At 44.0% G+C, this 14,766-nt stretch overlaps 1 protein-coding gene across 2 annotated transcripts in view; it reads left to right on the forward strand.

Annotated features, from left to right (window-relative positions):
* Window positions 1-14,766, forward strand: part of LOC122559343 (PARP1 binding protein) — a 48,466-nt gene that overhangs the window by 21,853 nt on the left and 11,847 nt on the right. For both annotated transcript variants that reach the window (XM_043708752.1, XM_043708753.1), the window contains one exon: window positions 1,845-1,999. In XM_043708752.1, the coding sequence (XP_043564687.1) occupies window positions 1,845-1,999 (155 nt within the window). The remainder of the gene's footprint in view (window positions 1-1,844; window positions 2,000-14,766) is intronic.

A 14,766-nucleotide genomic window follows, 5' to 3' on the forward strand; every position in this document is an offset into this window, starting at 1 on the left:
AAAAATCACTTGTGTCCGGGCTAAGAATAGGGGGGTTTTGCCTGTTGTCCTTTGCCAATATAAATTCCTTAAATAACGTCACTTAAGCAAGTCATCTGGTTTCTGAACAGAAACTCGGTAGGTTTGGCAGCATTAGTGGAGCGAGGGACAGGCCTAATGTTTCGAGTTCAAAGAAGTTTTTCTTCACAGCTCAGAAGCGTTGTTGGACTTAATGATAACTGCACAATTTTCTGTCCACAATTGCTGAGTATCTCTAACACTTTTTAAATTTCATATTTCCAGCATCTGTAGTATTTTGCTGTCATTACATATTGTCAATCCAAACTTCTAGAAGACAATTTGCCCCCATCTCAAGTGCATTTAGAGATGGGCACCAAACCCTGGTCCAGCCTCATCCCATGAGTAAACCAAATGAAAACCTTTCCTATGTTGCTGTGTTGACAATTCTATTGAAGGAGGTACTTCATTGGCAGACATTCTGTACAACAACAAGGAGTGCTCTACATAGAGCAGAGAAGGCCAGATGGTGATTTCATCTATATCTTCAAAGTCATGCAGGGTTTTGGAGAAGTAAATAAAAAGAAACAGCTTCCACTGCCAGAAGGGTCAATAACCAGAAGATGTCGACTTAAGGTATTTGACTAAAGAACTGGTAGCACAATGGGATTGCCCTATTGTCATGCGTTATGATTTGGAATGTGCTCCTTCAAAGGGCAGTGGAAGCAGATTCAATGGTCAGATTCTAAAAGGAATTGGGATAAAAGAATTAGAGCCATGGGGAAAATGCAGGTTATGTGAAATATTGCATAACACTATCAAAGAAATGGCACCAGTTGTGCTATAATTTTATAATGACAACACCTCAAAAATACTTCAATATCTATAATGCAGATTGGAACATTGAGATTTTGAAAGGTGCTATATAAATGCAAGTTCTTTAGCTGGTTGACATCTTTTAAGCATTATTTGACACCAAGCATTCACTTGATTGGAATTTTCAGCAATAAAATCAGATGTGTTTTTTAATAATAGCTGCCAGAGTACTATTCAATTACATAAATAGGGACCGAGCTATTCAGAACATTATAGGAGCTGGAATAGATTCTCATCATCCCCTCATTGCCTGATATTTTGAGACAATTGAAACACATTCCTGGCCAGTCTCCCATCCTCCACTGCCTGACAAACTTAAAGCCATCTGAACTTCTGCGTTTATCCAAACTTTCATAGCAAGTTCCATTCATTCATCACTACTGTTTTCTGACCTTCATTGGCTCCTGGCTAAATAATGCATTGATTTTTAAAATTGTTTTCATATAGTTACATCCTTGCTCCTGGTTACCTCCTGTAATGTCTTCAAATTCCACACTCTTCTGAAATATCTCCATTTGTCTAATTCTAGTCTCGAACATCTAGCCAATTTCAATTGATCCTTCAATAATTGTCATGCTGAGACCCTTAGGATTGGGAATTCTCTCCCTACATCTCTTAATCTCCTTTTCTCTCTTTCAAGACTCTCCTTTAATATCAACCTCTATGACCAACCTTTTTGTCTTTCTCCTTTAAAATATCTATCTACTTTTGGTGACGTTCCCTCCTGCGGACCACCTTTTGGGTTTTTACAATAGTGAAGCAATTTAAACAAGTTTTGATTGATTCCCTTACTTGGGGTTGGATCGTTTCTTTTCCACTAAAGCTACAGCCCAGAACCAATCCTTGACTGTTGACATTGCGATGCATGTGAATCTTGTAAAGAGATTGCTAAAGGTCATTTTATCCTTTTGTGTTTGTACCCCTTTTCTACTGCATATTTTAACAGTGTGTGTTTGCTTGCCTCCTCCAAGGCTGCGACATCCTTTGTTAGGTGTTTAGAACTTGGTGGAAAAAGCTATGCTCCTTCAGACAAGGACCCACTGATGCAGCACGTCAAAGGGCTTCTAGATTTGGTGCATTTCATAGATAAATTGCAAGAAATAATTGGAGAGACCCCAGATTCCAGGTAAATGAACTTTTCTTTAGTGGCTCATGGATTGAATGAAACATGGCAATTTTTTTACCATAAATTTTCTAATGACACTGGTGTAAATTTTGAATGGGAGACCAAGCCTTTATATTTGCTTTATATTAGTTTAGACCTATGGTTGCTAAAGCTTGGGAATGAGAAGAGATTCCTGATGAAAGGCTTTTGCCCGAAACGTCGATTTCAAAGCTCCTTGGATGCTGCCTGAACTGCTGTGCTCTTCCAGCACCACTAATCCAGAATGAGAAGAGATCAGTTCAGGTGGCATGATGGCTCAGTGGTTCACACTGCTGCCTCACAGCACCAGGGGGTTTGGGTTTGATTTCAGCCTTGGGTGATGGTGCAAACTCTATGCAGGCATTCTCCCCGTGTCTGCGTGGGTTTCCTGTAGGTGTCCCGGTTTCCTCCCATAGTCCAAAGATGGATGGATTAGCCATGTTAAATCATCCTGTAGTGTCCAGAGATGTGCAGGCTAGGTGGATTAGCCATAGGAAATGTAGGGGTTACAGGACAGAGGGCTGGGTCTGGCTGGGATGCTCTTTGGAGGGTTGGTGTGGACTTGATGGGCTGAATGGCCTGCTCCCATTCTGTATGATTCAGTGATTTGACATGAGATGCTCAAGGGGATGGGCAAAGTAGATAGAGAAAGGATGTTTCCTCTTAGAACAAGAGGTAGTGGTTTTAGACTGAGGGGTGGAGATTGAAAACTGAGGTGAGGAGGAATTCTTTCTCTAAGTCTTAATGAATTTGTGGAATCCTGGTGGAGGCTAGGACGCTGAATAAACTCTGAGAGATTTTCAATTTAATGGGTTATGGGGAGCAGGCAGGAGAGTGGAGTTGAGGTCGAGATGAGATCAGCCATGATTGTATTGAATGGAAGAGCAGACATTCACGGGACTGAATTATCCATTCCAGCTTCTAGTTCTTGCATTCTCCTGCACAGCATTGATTTCATTGAATCTAATAGTGCAGAAGGATGCCATTTGGCCCATAGTTCCTGTGCTGGCTCTTTAGAGCTGTCCATTCAAGCTTGGGACCCTCCAACCACATGGCATCAACATTGATTTCACCAGATTCCTCATCTTCTCTCCCCCCACCTCATCCCAGATAGACAATAGGTGCAGGAGTAGGCCATTCTGCCCTTCGAGCCTGCACCACCCATTCAATATAATCATGGCTGATCATCCTTAATCAGTCTCCTGTTCCTGCCTTATCTCCATAACCCTTGATTCCATTATCCTTGAGAGCTCTCTCCAACTCTTTCTTAAATGAATCCAGAGACTGGGCCTCCACTGCCCTCTGAGGCAGAGCATTCCACACAGCCACCACTCTCTGGGTGAAGAATTACCTCCTCATTAGATTACTTACAATGTGGAAACAGGCCCTTCGGCCCAACAAGTCAACACTGACCCGCCGAAGCGTAACCCACCCATACCCCTACATTTACCCCTTTACCTAACACTACGGGCAATTTAGCATGGCCAATTCACCTGACTCACCTCATCTCTGGCCTAAACGGTCTACCCTGTATTTTTAAGCTGTGTCCTCTGGTTCGGCACTCACCCATCAGCGGAAACATGTTTCCCGCCTCCAGAGTGTCCAATCCTTTAATAATCTTATGTTTCAATCAGATCCCCTCTCAGTCTTCTAAACTCAAGGGTATACAAGCCCAGTCGCTCCAGTCTTTCAGCGTAAGGTAGTCCCGCCATTCTAGGAATTGACCACTTGGACCTACATTGCACTCCCTCAATAGCCAGAATGTCTTTCCTCAAATTTGGAGACCAGAACTACACACAGTACTCCAGGTGTGGTCTCACCAGGGCCCTGTACAGCTGCAGAAGAACCTCTTTGCTTCTATACTCAATCCCTCTTGTTATAAAGGCCAGCATGCTATTAGCCTTCTTCACTACCTGCTGTACCTGCATGCTTACCTTCATTGACTAGTGTACAAGAACACCCAGATCCAACCCTCCAACTCTGCACTGCCCTCTTGAACTGTTCTACCTGTATCTACCTATTGTCTTCCCTGGTACCTTCACCCTGCCCCCACCTATTTCTCTCTTTAACCGCCCCCCCATATTTCGGATGAAGGCCTTATGCCTGAAACATCGACTTTCCTGCTCCTTAGAGGCTGCCTGACCTGCTGCAAACTTCCAGTTTTCTGTTTCTCCCACCTTTCTTCTTTTTTAAAAGTTATCATTAAATATGCTCCAACAACCCCCGGCTCACATTCCAATCATCACTTTTTGCTTTGTGTTTTATGAAATGATAAGTTCTAATCTGCCTCTTTTTCATCCATTAATTCTTTTTGTTAAATTCTGTACCCTCAGGTTACTGGTTGTTCTGTCATAACAGTCTCATGATTCCAAGCAGCCCTGTGAAATCTCTCCAATCTTCTCCAATCCATATAATTTGAACTCTTTACTCCTAATACCTTCCAAACCAATCTCTTCTCTGGCCTTCTCCATTACTTTGCTATTGTTCCTGAAGTGTGGTGCCTGGAATTGCTTCTATTTTCCAATAATATACACCATGCATGTCACAATGGGGGAGGTGTGATGAAGCCTCTTGATTTGTTGTTGTTTTTGAAACTTGGGTGGTGGGTGGACAAAACCATGTAGCTTTAAGTTTGTCATGTGTTTCTACGCTGAGCTAAGAATGGAAAGGTGTAGTTTTACTTTCAATTTGAGTTCAGAGAGTGGCAATAGGTTGTCTGGAAATATGTTTTATATGCACTTAAATGAACCTTTGAGAAAACTTCTGAACCGTTCAGCACTTTAGAAAGTGGAGTAGAAGAAAAAAAAGATTTGTGCTGTGCCTAGCAGCATGATATCCTGTAACACAAGGAGACAGAAGGAGGAAAAGCTCTTTTAGAAAGATGAAAATCCTTGACAAGTAGGATTTAAGGAGCATCCCAAGGCATTTTATTCATGTATTAGGAGCAAGAGGGTAACTAGGGAAAGGACAAAGGAGGGAATTTGTGCGTGGAGCCAGAGGAAATGGGGGAGATCCTTCATGAGTAATTCACATCTGTATTTATCAAAGAGGAGGACATGTATGATGGTCTGAATAGAGAAGGTTGTTTATATTCTAGGGCATTTTCAATATGAAGAGGTGTTGGGTGCCTTGAAAAACATTTTAAGGAAGTTCAGTCCCCAGCGTCTTCTGGGGTCTATCCCCAAGATACTGAGCTCTCTTCACCTTGCATGCACTCTGCCTCTATTCCTGATGAAGGGCTTTTGCCTGAAACGTCGATTTTCCTGCTCCTCGGATGCTGCCTGAACTGCTGTGCTTTTCCAGCACCACTCTAATCCAAGATACTGAGGGAGGCAAGGGAGACGATTGCTGCTGTCGTGACAGGGATCTTTGTGTCCTTTATTAGCCACAGGTGAGGCCCAGAATAACTGGAATAGTCAATCTTGTTCCATTGTTTAACATGGGCAACAGGAATAATCCAGGAAATTATAGCGCAAACGGGCCATACATCAGTGGTAGGGAAATTATTGCAGAAGATTCATAGGGACAGGATTTTTTTCTCATTTGGAAAAGAATGGACTTAGTAAGGATAGTCAGCATGGCTGTGCAAGTGGAGGTCTTGTCTCTCAATGTCAAAAGTAACTCAACACCAGGTTAAAGTCCAACAGATTTACTTAAAATCACAAGCTTTCGGAGCACTCTCAGGAGTTGACTTTTGAGTCCAACACTGGCATCTGCACATTATTGCTGAAAATGTGTTGCTGGAAAAGCGCAGCAGGTCAGGCAGCATCCAGGGAACAGGAGAATCGATGTTTCGGGCATAAGCCCTTCTTCAGGATTCCTGAAGAAAGGCTTATGCCCGAAACGTCGATTCTCCTGTTCCCTGAATGCTGCCTGACCTGCGCTTTTCCAGCAACACATTTTTCAGCTCTGATCTGCAGACCTCACTTTCTCCATCTGCACATTATTGTCTCTCCGATTTGGTTGAGTGTTTGATGAAGATGATTTGGGGGTAGGGCAGTGGATGTTGGCTACATGGACTTGACTGAAATGTTTGACCAGGTCCCTCATGATAGGCTGGTCTGGAAGATTAAGTACATGGGATCCATGGCAAGTTGGTAAGTGGGACTTTAGCTTGGCTATAGACAGTCATTGAGGTGGAGGAAGGTGGTGGGGGGCTGTCTTTCTGACTGGAAGTCCGTGACCAGTGGCATTCTGCAAAAAGAAATGCTGGGACCTCTGCTGTTTGTTATGTGGAAATGATTTGGATGAAAATGTAGTTGGTCTGACTTGTAAGCTTTCAGACCACATAAAAATTGGTTGAATTATGAATAGTGAGGAAGGTTGTCAAAGAATGCAGCAAGGTTTGGATCAGCTGAAAGTTGGGTGGAGAATTGGCAGATGGACTTTATTCCACACAAGGAGGAGGTGTTGTGTTTTGGGAGGTCAAATGCAAGAGGAAAGTATACAATGAAAGGCAGGAAGCTTAGAATATTGATATACAGAGGGATCTTGGGACTTATGTCCATAGCTCCCTGAAAGTCACAACACAAATGGTTAAGGTGGTAAAGAAGGCATATGGCATGCTTGCATTCATTCTTCAGGGAAGAGAAAATGAGGGCTGGAGGTCAGAGTTGAAGTGTGTGGCGCTGGAAAAGCACAGCAGGTCAGGCAGACACTCGTGCTCCTCAGATGTTGCCTGACCGGCTGTGCTTTTCCAGCACCACACTGTTTGACTTTATTGGTCAGGGCATTGATACAGCTTGATAAAACTTTAGTTAGGCTACTTTTGGGTATTGTGTGCAGTTCTGGTTGTCATGTTATAGGAAGGATGTGGAGACTCTGGAGATGGTTAGCCCCTTTTGCACCATGGTCTAACCCCAGGAGGTTTACCATGCAAGTGCATGCTTTGAGGACATCCTTAAAACTTTGAGAAACTGCAGTTATTTTTCACCAACAAACTAGAATGTCTCACCCAAAACTACCTGAACTGGAGAAGATAGATCTCGAAGGTGCCAACCTTGTGAACATCTCTGGGCTCAGAGGCCAAGAGCAAACAGAGGAAGGTGTGCGTGAAAACCAGTGTCCCATTCACTTACCTCTTCAAGCTCCTCCTGCGTATCGTGGGGCTCCAGCATCAGAATGTTTAATCACCTCAGGACTCCCAACTCCAGAATGGGAAAACTATGTCAACCTTTTTTTCTTTTATTCATTTGCAGGATATGAGTGTCACGAGCTGGGCCAGCATTTACTACTTTTCCCTCATTGCACTAAGCGTCAACCACATTGCTGTTGGTCTGGTCGCATGTAGGCCAGACCAGGTAAGGGTGGCAGTTTCCTTCCCTTAAGGACATTAGTGAACCAGATGGATTTTTTCCCCAACAATCAGCAATGGATTCATGGTCATCATTAGACTCTTAATTCCAGATATTTATTGAATTCTGATTTGAGCCCAGGCCCCCAGAATATTGCCAGGGTTTCTGGATTAATAGTCTAGCATTATAAGCACTAGGTCATCACCTCTCCAGGTCCTGTGGAATTGTTCAAGATTAAAAGACGTGGCAGGAAGCCATTTACGGCAATGTAATGAATTTTTTTTTAATCCAAGTGTTTTTCTGCAGTAATAACTGAATCAAGGCATGGTTGAAACTTGACCTTTAATTAATCTCAGCATAGATCCCAAGGTCTGCTCATGGAGGAAGTTGGTAAAAGGAACAAAGGGTGATGAGTGAGGGTTCATGTCATGAGTTAACATGAAAGGTATAAAGGGTCATGAGAAGTATGCGAAGCAATGGTAGGTATGAGGGGCTATGGCTGAGTGGGGAGTCGAGAATATGGTGCTGGTAAAGTACAGCAAGTCAGGCAGCATCTGAGAAGCAGGAGAATTGGCGTTTCGGGCTAAAGCTCATTCCTGATGAAGGGCTTTAGCCCAAAACATCAATCCTCCTGCTCCTCTAATGTTGCCTGACCAGCTGTGTTTTTCCAGCACCACACTCTCGACTCTGATCTCCAGCATCTGAAGTCCTCACTTTCTCCTAATTGGTGGGACTGATGAGCTGGAATGGGGAGTGTATGGGAATGAAGGGTGTTGGGAAGAGGAACTCTTTATTTTACAGTAACTGAGTAAGTGCAGCAAAATCCTGCAGCAACAAGACAGACCTTTTGTCTGTGTCTCTGTGTCTCTGTGTCTCTGTGTCTCTGTGTCTCTGTGTCTCTGTGTCTCTGTAAAATCCTGAAACACCACAGCAACAAGATTGTCTGTGTCTCTGTGTCTCTGTGTCTCTGTGTCTCTGTGTCTCATATCCATCCTGTTCCTCCATGTACTTATATCCTAATGAAATTCAGGCCTACAAACTAATACAGGGAGCCAAATCAGGAAGAAAAATACGATTGACTGATTTGATTATTGCAGCAATTTGTACAAGATAAGAGCATCAATTTTTGATTTTTGTCTTGACATTTTAAAGCTGAAAGCTCTAATTATTCTCAATTCAGGGGAAAAAGGTAACTTTTATCTCAACTTTTAACTATTAAACTCAGCATCTCTTTCAAAGAGCTAACACAAGTGCAATGGCAGGGCATTGGTAAACTTCTGTGATTTTCACTGAAACACAATAGATCTTGTTAAAAAACCTAAACTGTTCAAAGCAAGGCTTAATCAGAAATGACCTTGAACTGCACGAATGAAGAAGCAGGAAAAGTAGTGAAACTCGTCAGATTTTATACATTGAATTGCCAAAGTGGAAAATGCTGACTTTGCATTGACTGGAACATCAAGTTGTGTCTCATTCTGGGAATGAGCATTGCACAGCTGTTCAGTTTAATCCAGTTCCCTTTATTCCCTAATATTCATAAATGACCATGTGCTTAATCAGTTCGCTGTGTCATGGTCACAGTACACAGACAGCTCACAGGGAAATAATTGAAACAAATCTGAGTGACAGTAAGTTAGGCTCTTTAAAGAGACTAGATTATGTAATTCTGTTCTGTTGCCTCTTTCTTTCAATTTTACATTCGAAGATCTGAGTATGTCCAGCTGACCAAGCTCTAGGGAGGATTTGGCAGCTGTTGCAGCTGCACTTTGGACTGTGTTCTGCCAGGACTGCTACAGATCTGGCTGTGAGCTGCACACTCATTGGGCCCCAGCTCCCTCAGTGTGAGGGTCTGGATAGGGGTGGGTCACCTGTTAGAACAAAGGAGCTGACACATGGGAGGAAAGACCGAACCGCTCAGTGAATAGTGGAATGCTGTGGATGCTGGAAACCTGACTTTACAAAAGCAAAAGAATACACACACCACGCTAGAACTGTTCAGTAGCTCGGGCAAAGTCTCTGAAGGGCCAAATAGTTGGGTATGCAATTGCAACCAGTTGTGTGGCATTGTCAGTCATGATCTCCTCAATCCAAGCAGCATTGCTGGATAGGAAAGACATGTGCAAGTGTGCTCCTGTTGTGTGCCACAGGACCTTGAATGGATGCCATCCTGACCGCTTCCAGTTGCCTGGTGTGACGCCAAGTTCTAGGTTTGGTCAATGAACATTTGGTTAACCTGCTCATTGCCCCCTTGGCAAACAATGAGCAGAAACCTGCATCAGTGTTATTTAAAAGACCAGGCACTTGACTCGCATGTAATTAACTCTCTGAGCAGTTTCCATGGCAGTGGTTCAAGAATGTGACTCATTAACCCTTTCTCCAGGCCAGTTGGGGGTGGGCGATAAATGCTGATTTAGCCAATATCCTGGGCAACATCACAGCCAATCAGAATCCACTTGCCAACCAATCCTGGGAAACCTGGCAGGAGGAAATTGGAAGGAGAAAGTTGGTATAGGGAAAGGTAAATGATATAGGAAACAGGAGGCCCATAGCATCACCATCAGCTTGCCCCATCATACCAAAGGGCAGGATAATGGTGTCCTTTAGGCTGAGAGGGGGCATAAGGAATCAGCATAACAGCACATTCAATCTGCACCCTGATTTTCCTTTTACTTTGTTCTTGGGGTTCGGACATCTATCTTATTATCCATCCCTAATTGCCCTTTGAGGGTGTTAATGAACCACCACCTTGAACCATTCCAAATCTTGTGGCATGGACAGCCTCACAGCACAGTTCGGGAAGTTTGACTCAACGATTGATGGTATATTTCCAAATCTGGACCATGAGTGACTTTGAGGGAAACTGACAAGTTGTAGTGTCTTTGTGGGATCTTGAGACAATGTTGAGGACTGTCAGGTCAACTTCCTTCTGACTGTGTATATCACTGTGCCACCGCTTCTGCTAGGTCTGTCCTGCCAGACCCAGGTATCGTGATTAGAATGCTGGAAAAGCACAGCAGGTCAGGCAGCATCTGAGGAGTAGGGAAATCGACATTTCAGACAGGAGCCCTGATGAAGGGTTCTGGCCCAAAACGTCAATTTTCCTACTCCTCGGATGCTGCCTGACCTGTGCTTCTCCAGCACCATTCTAATCTTGACTCTGATCTCCAGCATCTGCAGTCCTCACTTTCGCTCAGGGATAGCGATGGTGATATCGGGTATGATTCTGAGTGTGGCTATGTCTGGTTGTTGCTTGAAGGGGGCTAATATACAGGCTGGGAGGTTTAAATTAGTAAGGGGGGTGGGACCCAGGGAGATGGTGAGGAGAGAGGTCAATCTGAGACTGGTGCAGTTGAGAAGTGAGTCAAACAGGCAGGGGCAAAGTAGGACTAATAAATTAAAATGCATTTATTTCAATGCAAGGGGCCTAACAGGGAAGGCAGATGAACTCAGGGCATGCTGAGAAACATGGGACTGAGATATCCTAGCAATTACAGAAACATAGCTCCGGGATGGGCAGGACTGGCAGCTTAGTGTTCCAGGATACAAATGCTACAGGAAGGATAGAAAGGGTGGCAAGAGAGGAGGGGGAGTGGCCTTTGATAAGGGATAGCATTACAGCTGTGCTGGGGGAGGATATTCCTAGAAATACATCCTGGGAAGTTATTTGGGTGGAACTGAGAAATAAGAAAGGGATGGTCATCATATTGGGATTGTATTATAGACCCCTTAATAGTTAGAGGGAAATTGAAAAGCAAACTTGTAAGGAGATCTCAGCTATCTGTAAGAATAATAGGGTGGTTATGGTAGGGGATTTTAACTTTCCAAACATAGACTTGGACTGCCATAGTGTTAAGGGTTAGATGGAGAGGAATTTAAGTATGTACAAGAAAATTTTCTGATTCAGTATGTGGATGTACCTACAAAACTTGACCTACTCTTGGGAAATAAGGCAGGGCAGGTGACTGAGGTGTCAGTGGAGGAGCACTTTGGGGCCAGCGACCATAATTCTATTAGATTTAAAATTAGTGATGGAACAAGGTCGACCAGATCTAAAAGTTGATGTTCTAAATTGGAGAAAGGCTAATATTGATGGTATTAGGCAAGAACTTTCAAAAGTTGATTGGGGACAGATGTTCGCAGGTAAAGGGACAGCTGGAAAATGGGAAGCTTTCAGAAATGAGATAACAAGAATTCAGAGAAAGTATATTCCTGTCAGGATGAAAGGGAAGGCTGGTAGGTATAGGGAATGCTGGATGACTAAAGAAATTGATGGTTTGGTTAAGAAACAGAAGGAAGCATATGTCAGGTATAAACAGGATAGATCGAGTGAATCCTTGTAAGAGTATAAAGGCAATAGGAGTATACTTTAAGAGGGAAATCAGGAGGGCAAAAAGGGGACATGAAATAGCTTTGACAAATTGAATTAAGGAGAATCCAAAGGGTCTTTACAAATACATTAAGGACAAAAGGGTAACTAGGGAGAGAATAGGGTCCCTCAAAGATCAAAAAGGCGGCCTTTGTGCGGAACCGCAGAAAATGGGGGAGATACTAAACTAGTATTCTTCATCAGTATTGACTGTGGAAAAGGACTTAGAAGATGTAGAATGTAGGGAAATAGGTGGTGACACCTTGCAAAATAGGAGCAAGTGCTGGATGCCTTGAAATGCATAAAGGTGGATAAATCCCCAGGACCTGATCAGGTGTACCTGAGAAAACTGTGGGAAGCTAGAGAAGTGATTCCTGGGCCTCTTGCTGAGATATTCGTATCATCGATAGTCACAGGTGAGGTGTCGGAAGACTGGAGGTTGGCAAACGTGATGCCACTGTTTAAGAAGGGTGGTAAGGACAATCCAGGGAACTATAGACCAGTGAGCCTGATGTCAGTGATGGGCAGGTTGTTGGAGGGAATCCTGAGGGACAGGATGTACATGTATTTGGAAAGGCAAGGACTGATTAGGGATAGTCAACATGGCTTTGTGTGTGGGAAATCATGTCTCTCAAACTTGATTTGAGGTTTTTGAAGAAGTAACAAAGAGGATTGAGGGCATAGCAGTAGATGTGATCAACATGGACTTCAGTAAGGCGTGCGACAAGGTTCCCCATGGAAGATTGTTTAGCAAGGTTAGATCTCATAGAATACAGGGAGAACTAGCCATTTGGATGCAGAACTTGCTCAAAGGTAGAAGACAGAGGGTGGTGGTGGAGGGTTGTTTTTCAGATTGGAGGCTGTGACCAGTGGAGTGCCATAAGGATCGGTGCTGGGTCCTCTACTTTTTGTCATTTACATAATGATTTGGATGTGAGCGTAAGAGGTATAGTTAGTAAGTTTGCAGATGAGACTAAAATTGGAGGTGTGGTGGATAGCGAAGAAGGTTACCTCAGACTACAACAGGATCTAGGCAAAAGTGAGGACTGCGGATGCTGGAAACCAGAATCTAGATTAGAGTGGTGCTGGAAAAGCACAGCAGGTCAGGCAGCATCTGAGGAGCGGGAAAATCGATGTTTTGGGCAAAAGCCTACTTTTTCACGCAGAGGGTGGTATGTGTATGGTATGAGCTGCCAGAGGAAGTGGTGGAGGCTGGTACAATTGCAACATTTAAAAGGCATCTGGATGGGTATATAAGAGGAAGGATTTAGAGGGATATGGGGTGGGTGTTGGCAGGTGGGACCAGATTGGGTTGGGATATCTGGTTGGCATGGACAGGTTGGACCGAAGAGTCTGTTTCCGTGCTGTACACCACTATGACTGACTCTGTGTGACTCCAGACTCATGCTGTGGATTCTTACACTCCCTCAAATGTGGTTCACAAACCACTAGGTTGTATTTAATATTTATGAAGCCTAAACTACAGAATTAAACCAGACGGACTCTGGTATTGACACAAGCACTGGAAACAACAGTGGCATATTCAGTTCCGTCAACTCCTTTTCACTATTTGGGGGAGCGAGTGCAAAATTGGGGGAGCTATCTCACCGACTAGTCAGAGTCAGATGTACAGCATGGAAACAGACCCTTCGGTCCAACCCATCCATGCTGACCAGATATCCCAACCCAATCTAGTCCCACCTGCCAGCACCCGGCCCATATCCCTCCAAACCCTTCCTATTCATATACCCATCCAAATGCTTCTTGAATGTTGCAATTGTACCAGCCTCCACCACTTCCTCTGGCAGCTCATTCCATACACGTACCACCCTCTGTGTGAAAAAGTTGCCCCTTAGGTCCCTTTTATATCTTTCCCCTCTCACCTTAAACCTATGCCCTCTAGTTCTGGACTCCCCCACCCCAGGGAAAAGACTTTGTCTATTTACCCTATCCATGCCCCTCATAATTTTGTAAACCTCTATGAAGTCACCCCTCCGCCTCTGATGCTCCAGGGAAAACAGCCCCAACCTGTTCAGCCTCTCCACATAGCTCAAGTCCTCCAACCCTGGCAACATCCTTGTAAATCTTTTCTGAACCGATAGGAAGGAGACCAGAATTGCACACAATATTCCAACAGTGGCTGAACCAATGCCCTGTACAGCTGCAGCATCATCACGTTAGCCAACCTCCTGTCTTCTGGCACCTCACCTGTGACTATGGATGATACAAGTATCCCAGCAATCACTCCCTAGCTTCCCACAGAGTTCTAGGGTACACCTGATCAGGTCCTGGAGGATTTATCCACCTTTATGCATTTCAAGACATCCAGCACTTCCTCCTCTGTAGTACGGATATTTTTCAAGATGTCACCATCTATTTCCCCCACATTCTATATCTTCCTTGTCCTTTTCCACAGTCAATACTGATGCAAAATACTCGTTTAGTATCTCCCCCAATTTCTGAGGTTCCACACAAAGGCCACCTTGCTGATCTTTGAGGGACCCTATTCTCTCCCTCGTTACCCTTTTGTCCTTAATGCATTTGCAAAAACCCTTTGGATTCTCCTTAATTCTATTTGTCAAAGCTATCTCATGTCCCTTTTTTGCCCTCCTGATTTCCCTCTTCAGTGTACTCCTACTGCCTTTATACTCTTTTAAGGATTCACTCGATCTATCCTGTCTATACCTGACATGTGCTTCCTTCTGTTTCTTAACCAAACCCTCTCTTTCTTTAGTCATCCAGCATTCCCTATACCTACCAGCCTTTCCTTTCACCCTGACAGCAATATACTTTCTCTGGATTCTCATTATCTCATTTCTGAAGGCTCCCCATTTTCCATCATGTAGGCATCAGACACAGAAGGTGCAGACAATCTCTGATACTGCTTTGCTTCATTCATGCCCTTTGTGCCATGTTACCATGAAGGGATAGGACAGCATACCAGTGAATGTGATGCAGGGTGATGTGCCTGCCACTGCTGAATAGCTGGAAGCATGTAGAGGCAGTCAGAGGTGAGGTGAGAGGCTGCGAGCACTGATCATATTCTGCCCTTCTCCCTTTCCTGGCAGCATCTGTAATAGGGCTGAGGG

The sequence above is a fragment of the Chiloscyllium plagiosum genome, chromosome 19 (assembly GCF_004010195.1).
Source record: "Chiloscyllium plagiosum isolate BGI_BamShark_2017 chromosome 19, ASM401019v2, whole genome shotgun sequence".
Classification (NCBI taxonomy): Eukaryota; Metazoa; Chordata; class Chondrichthyes; order Orectolobiformes; family Hemiscylliidae; genus Chiloscyllium; species Chiloscyllium plagiosum.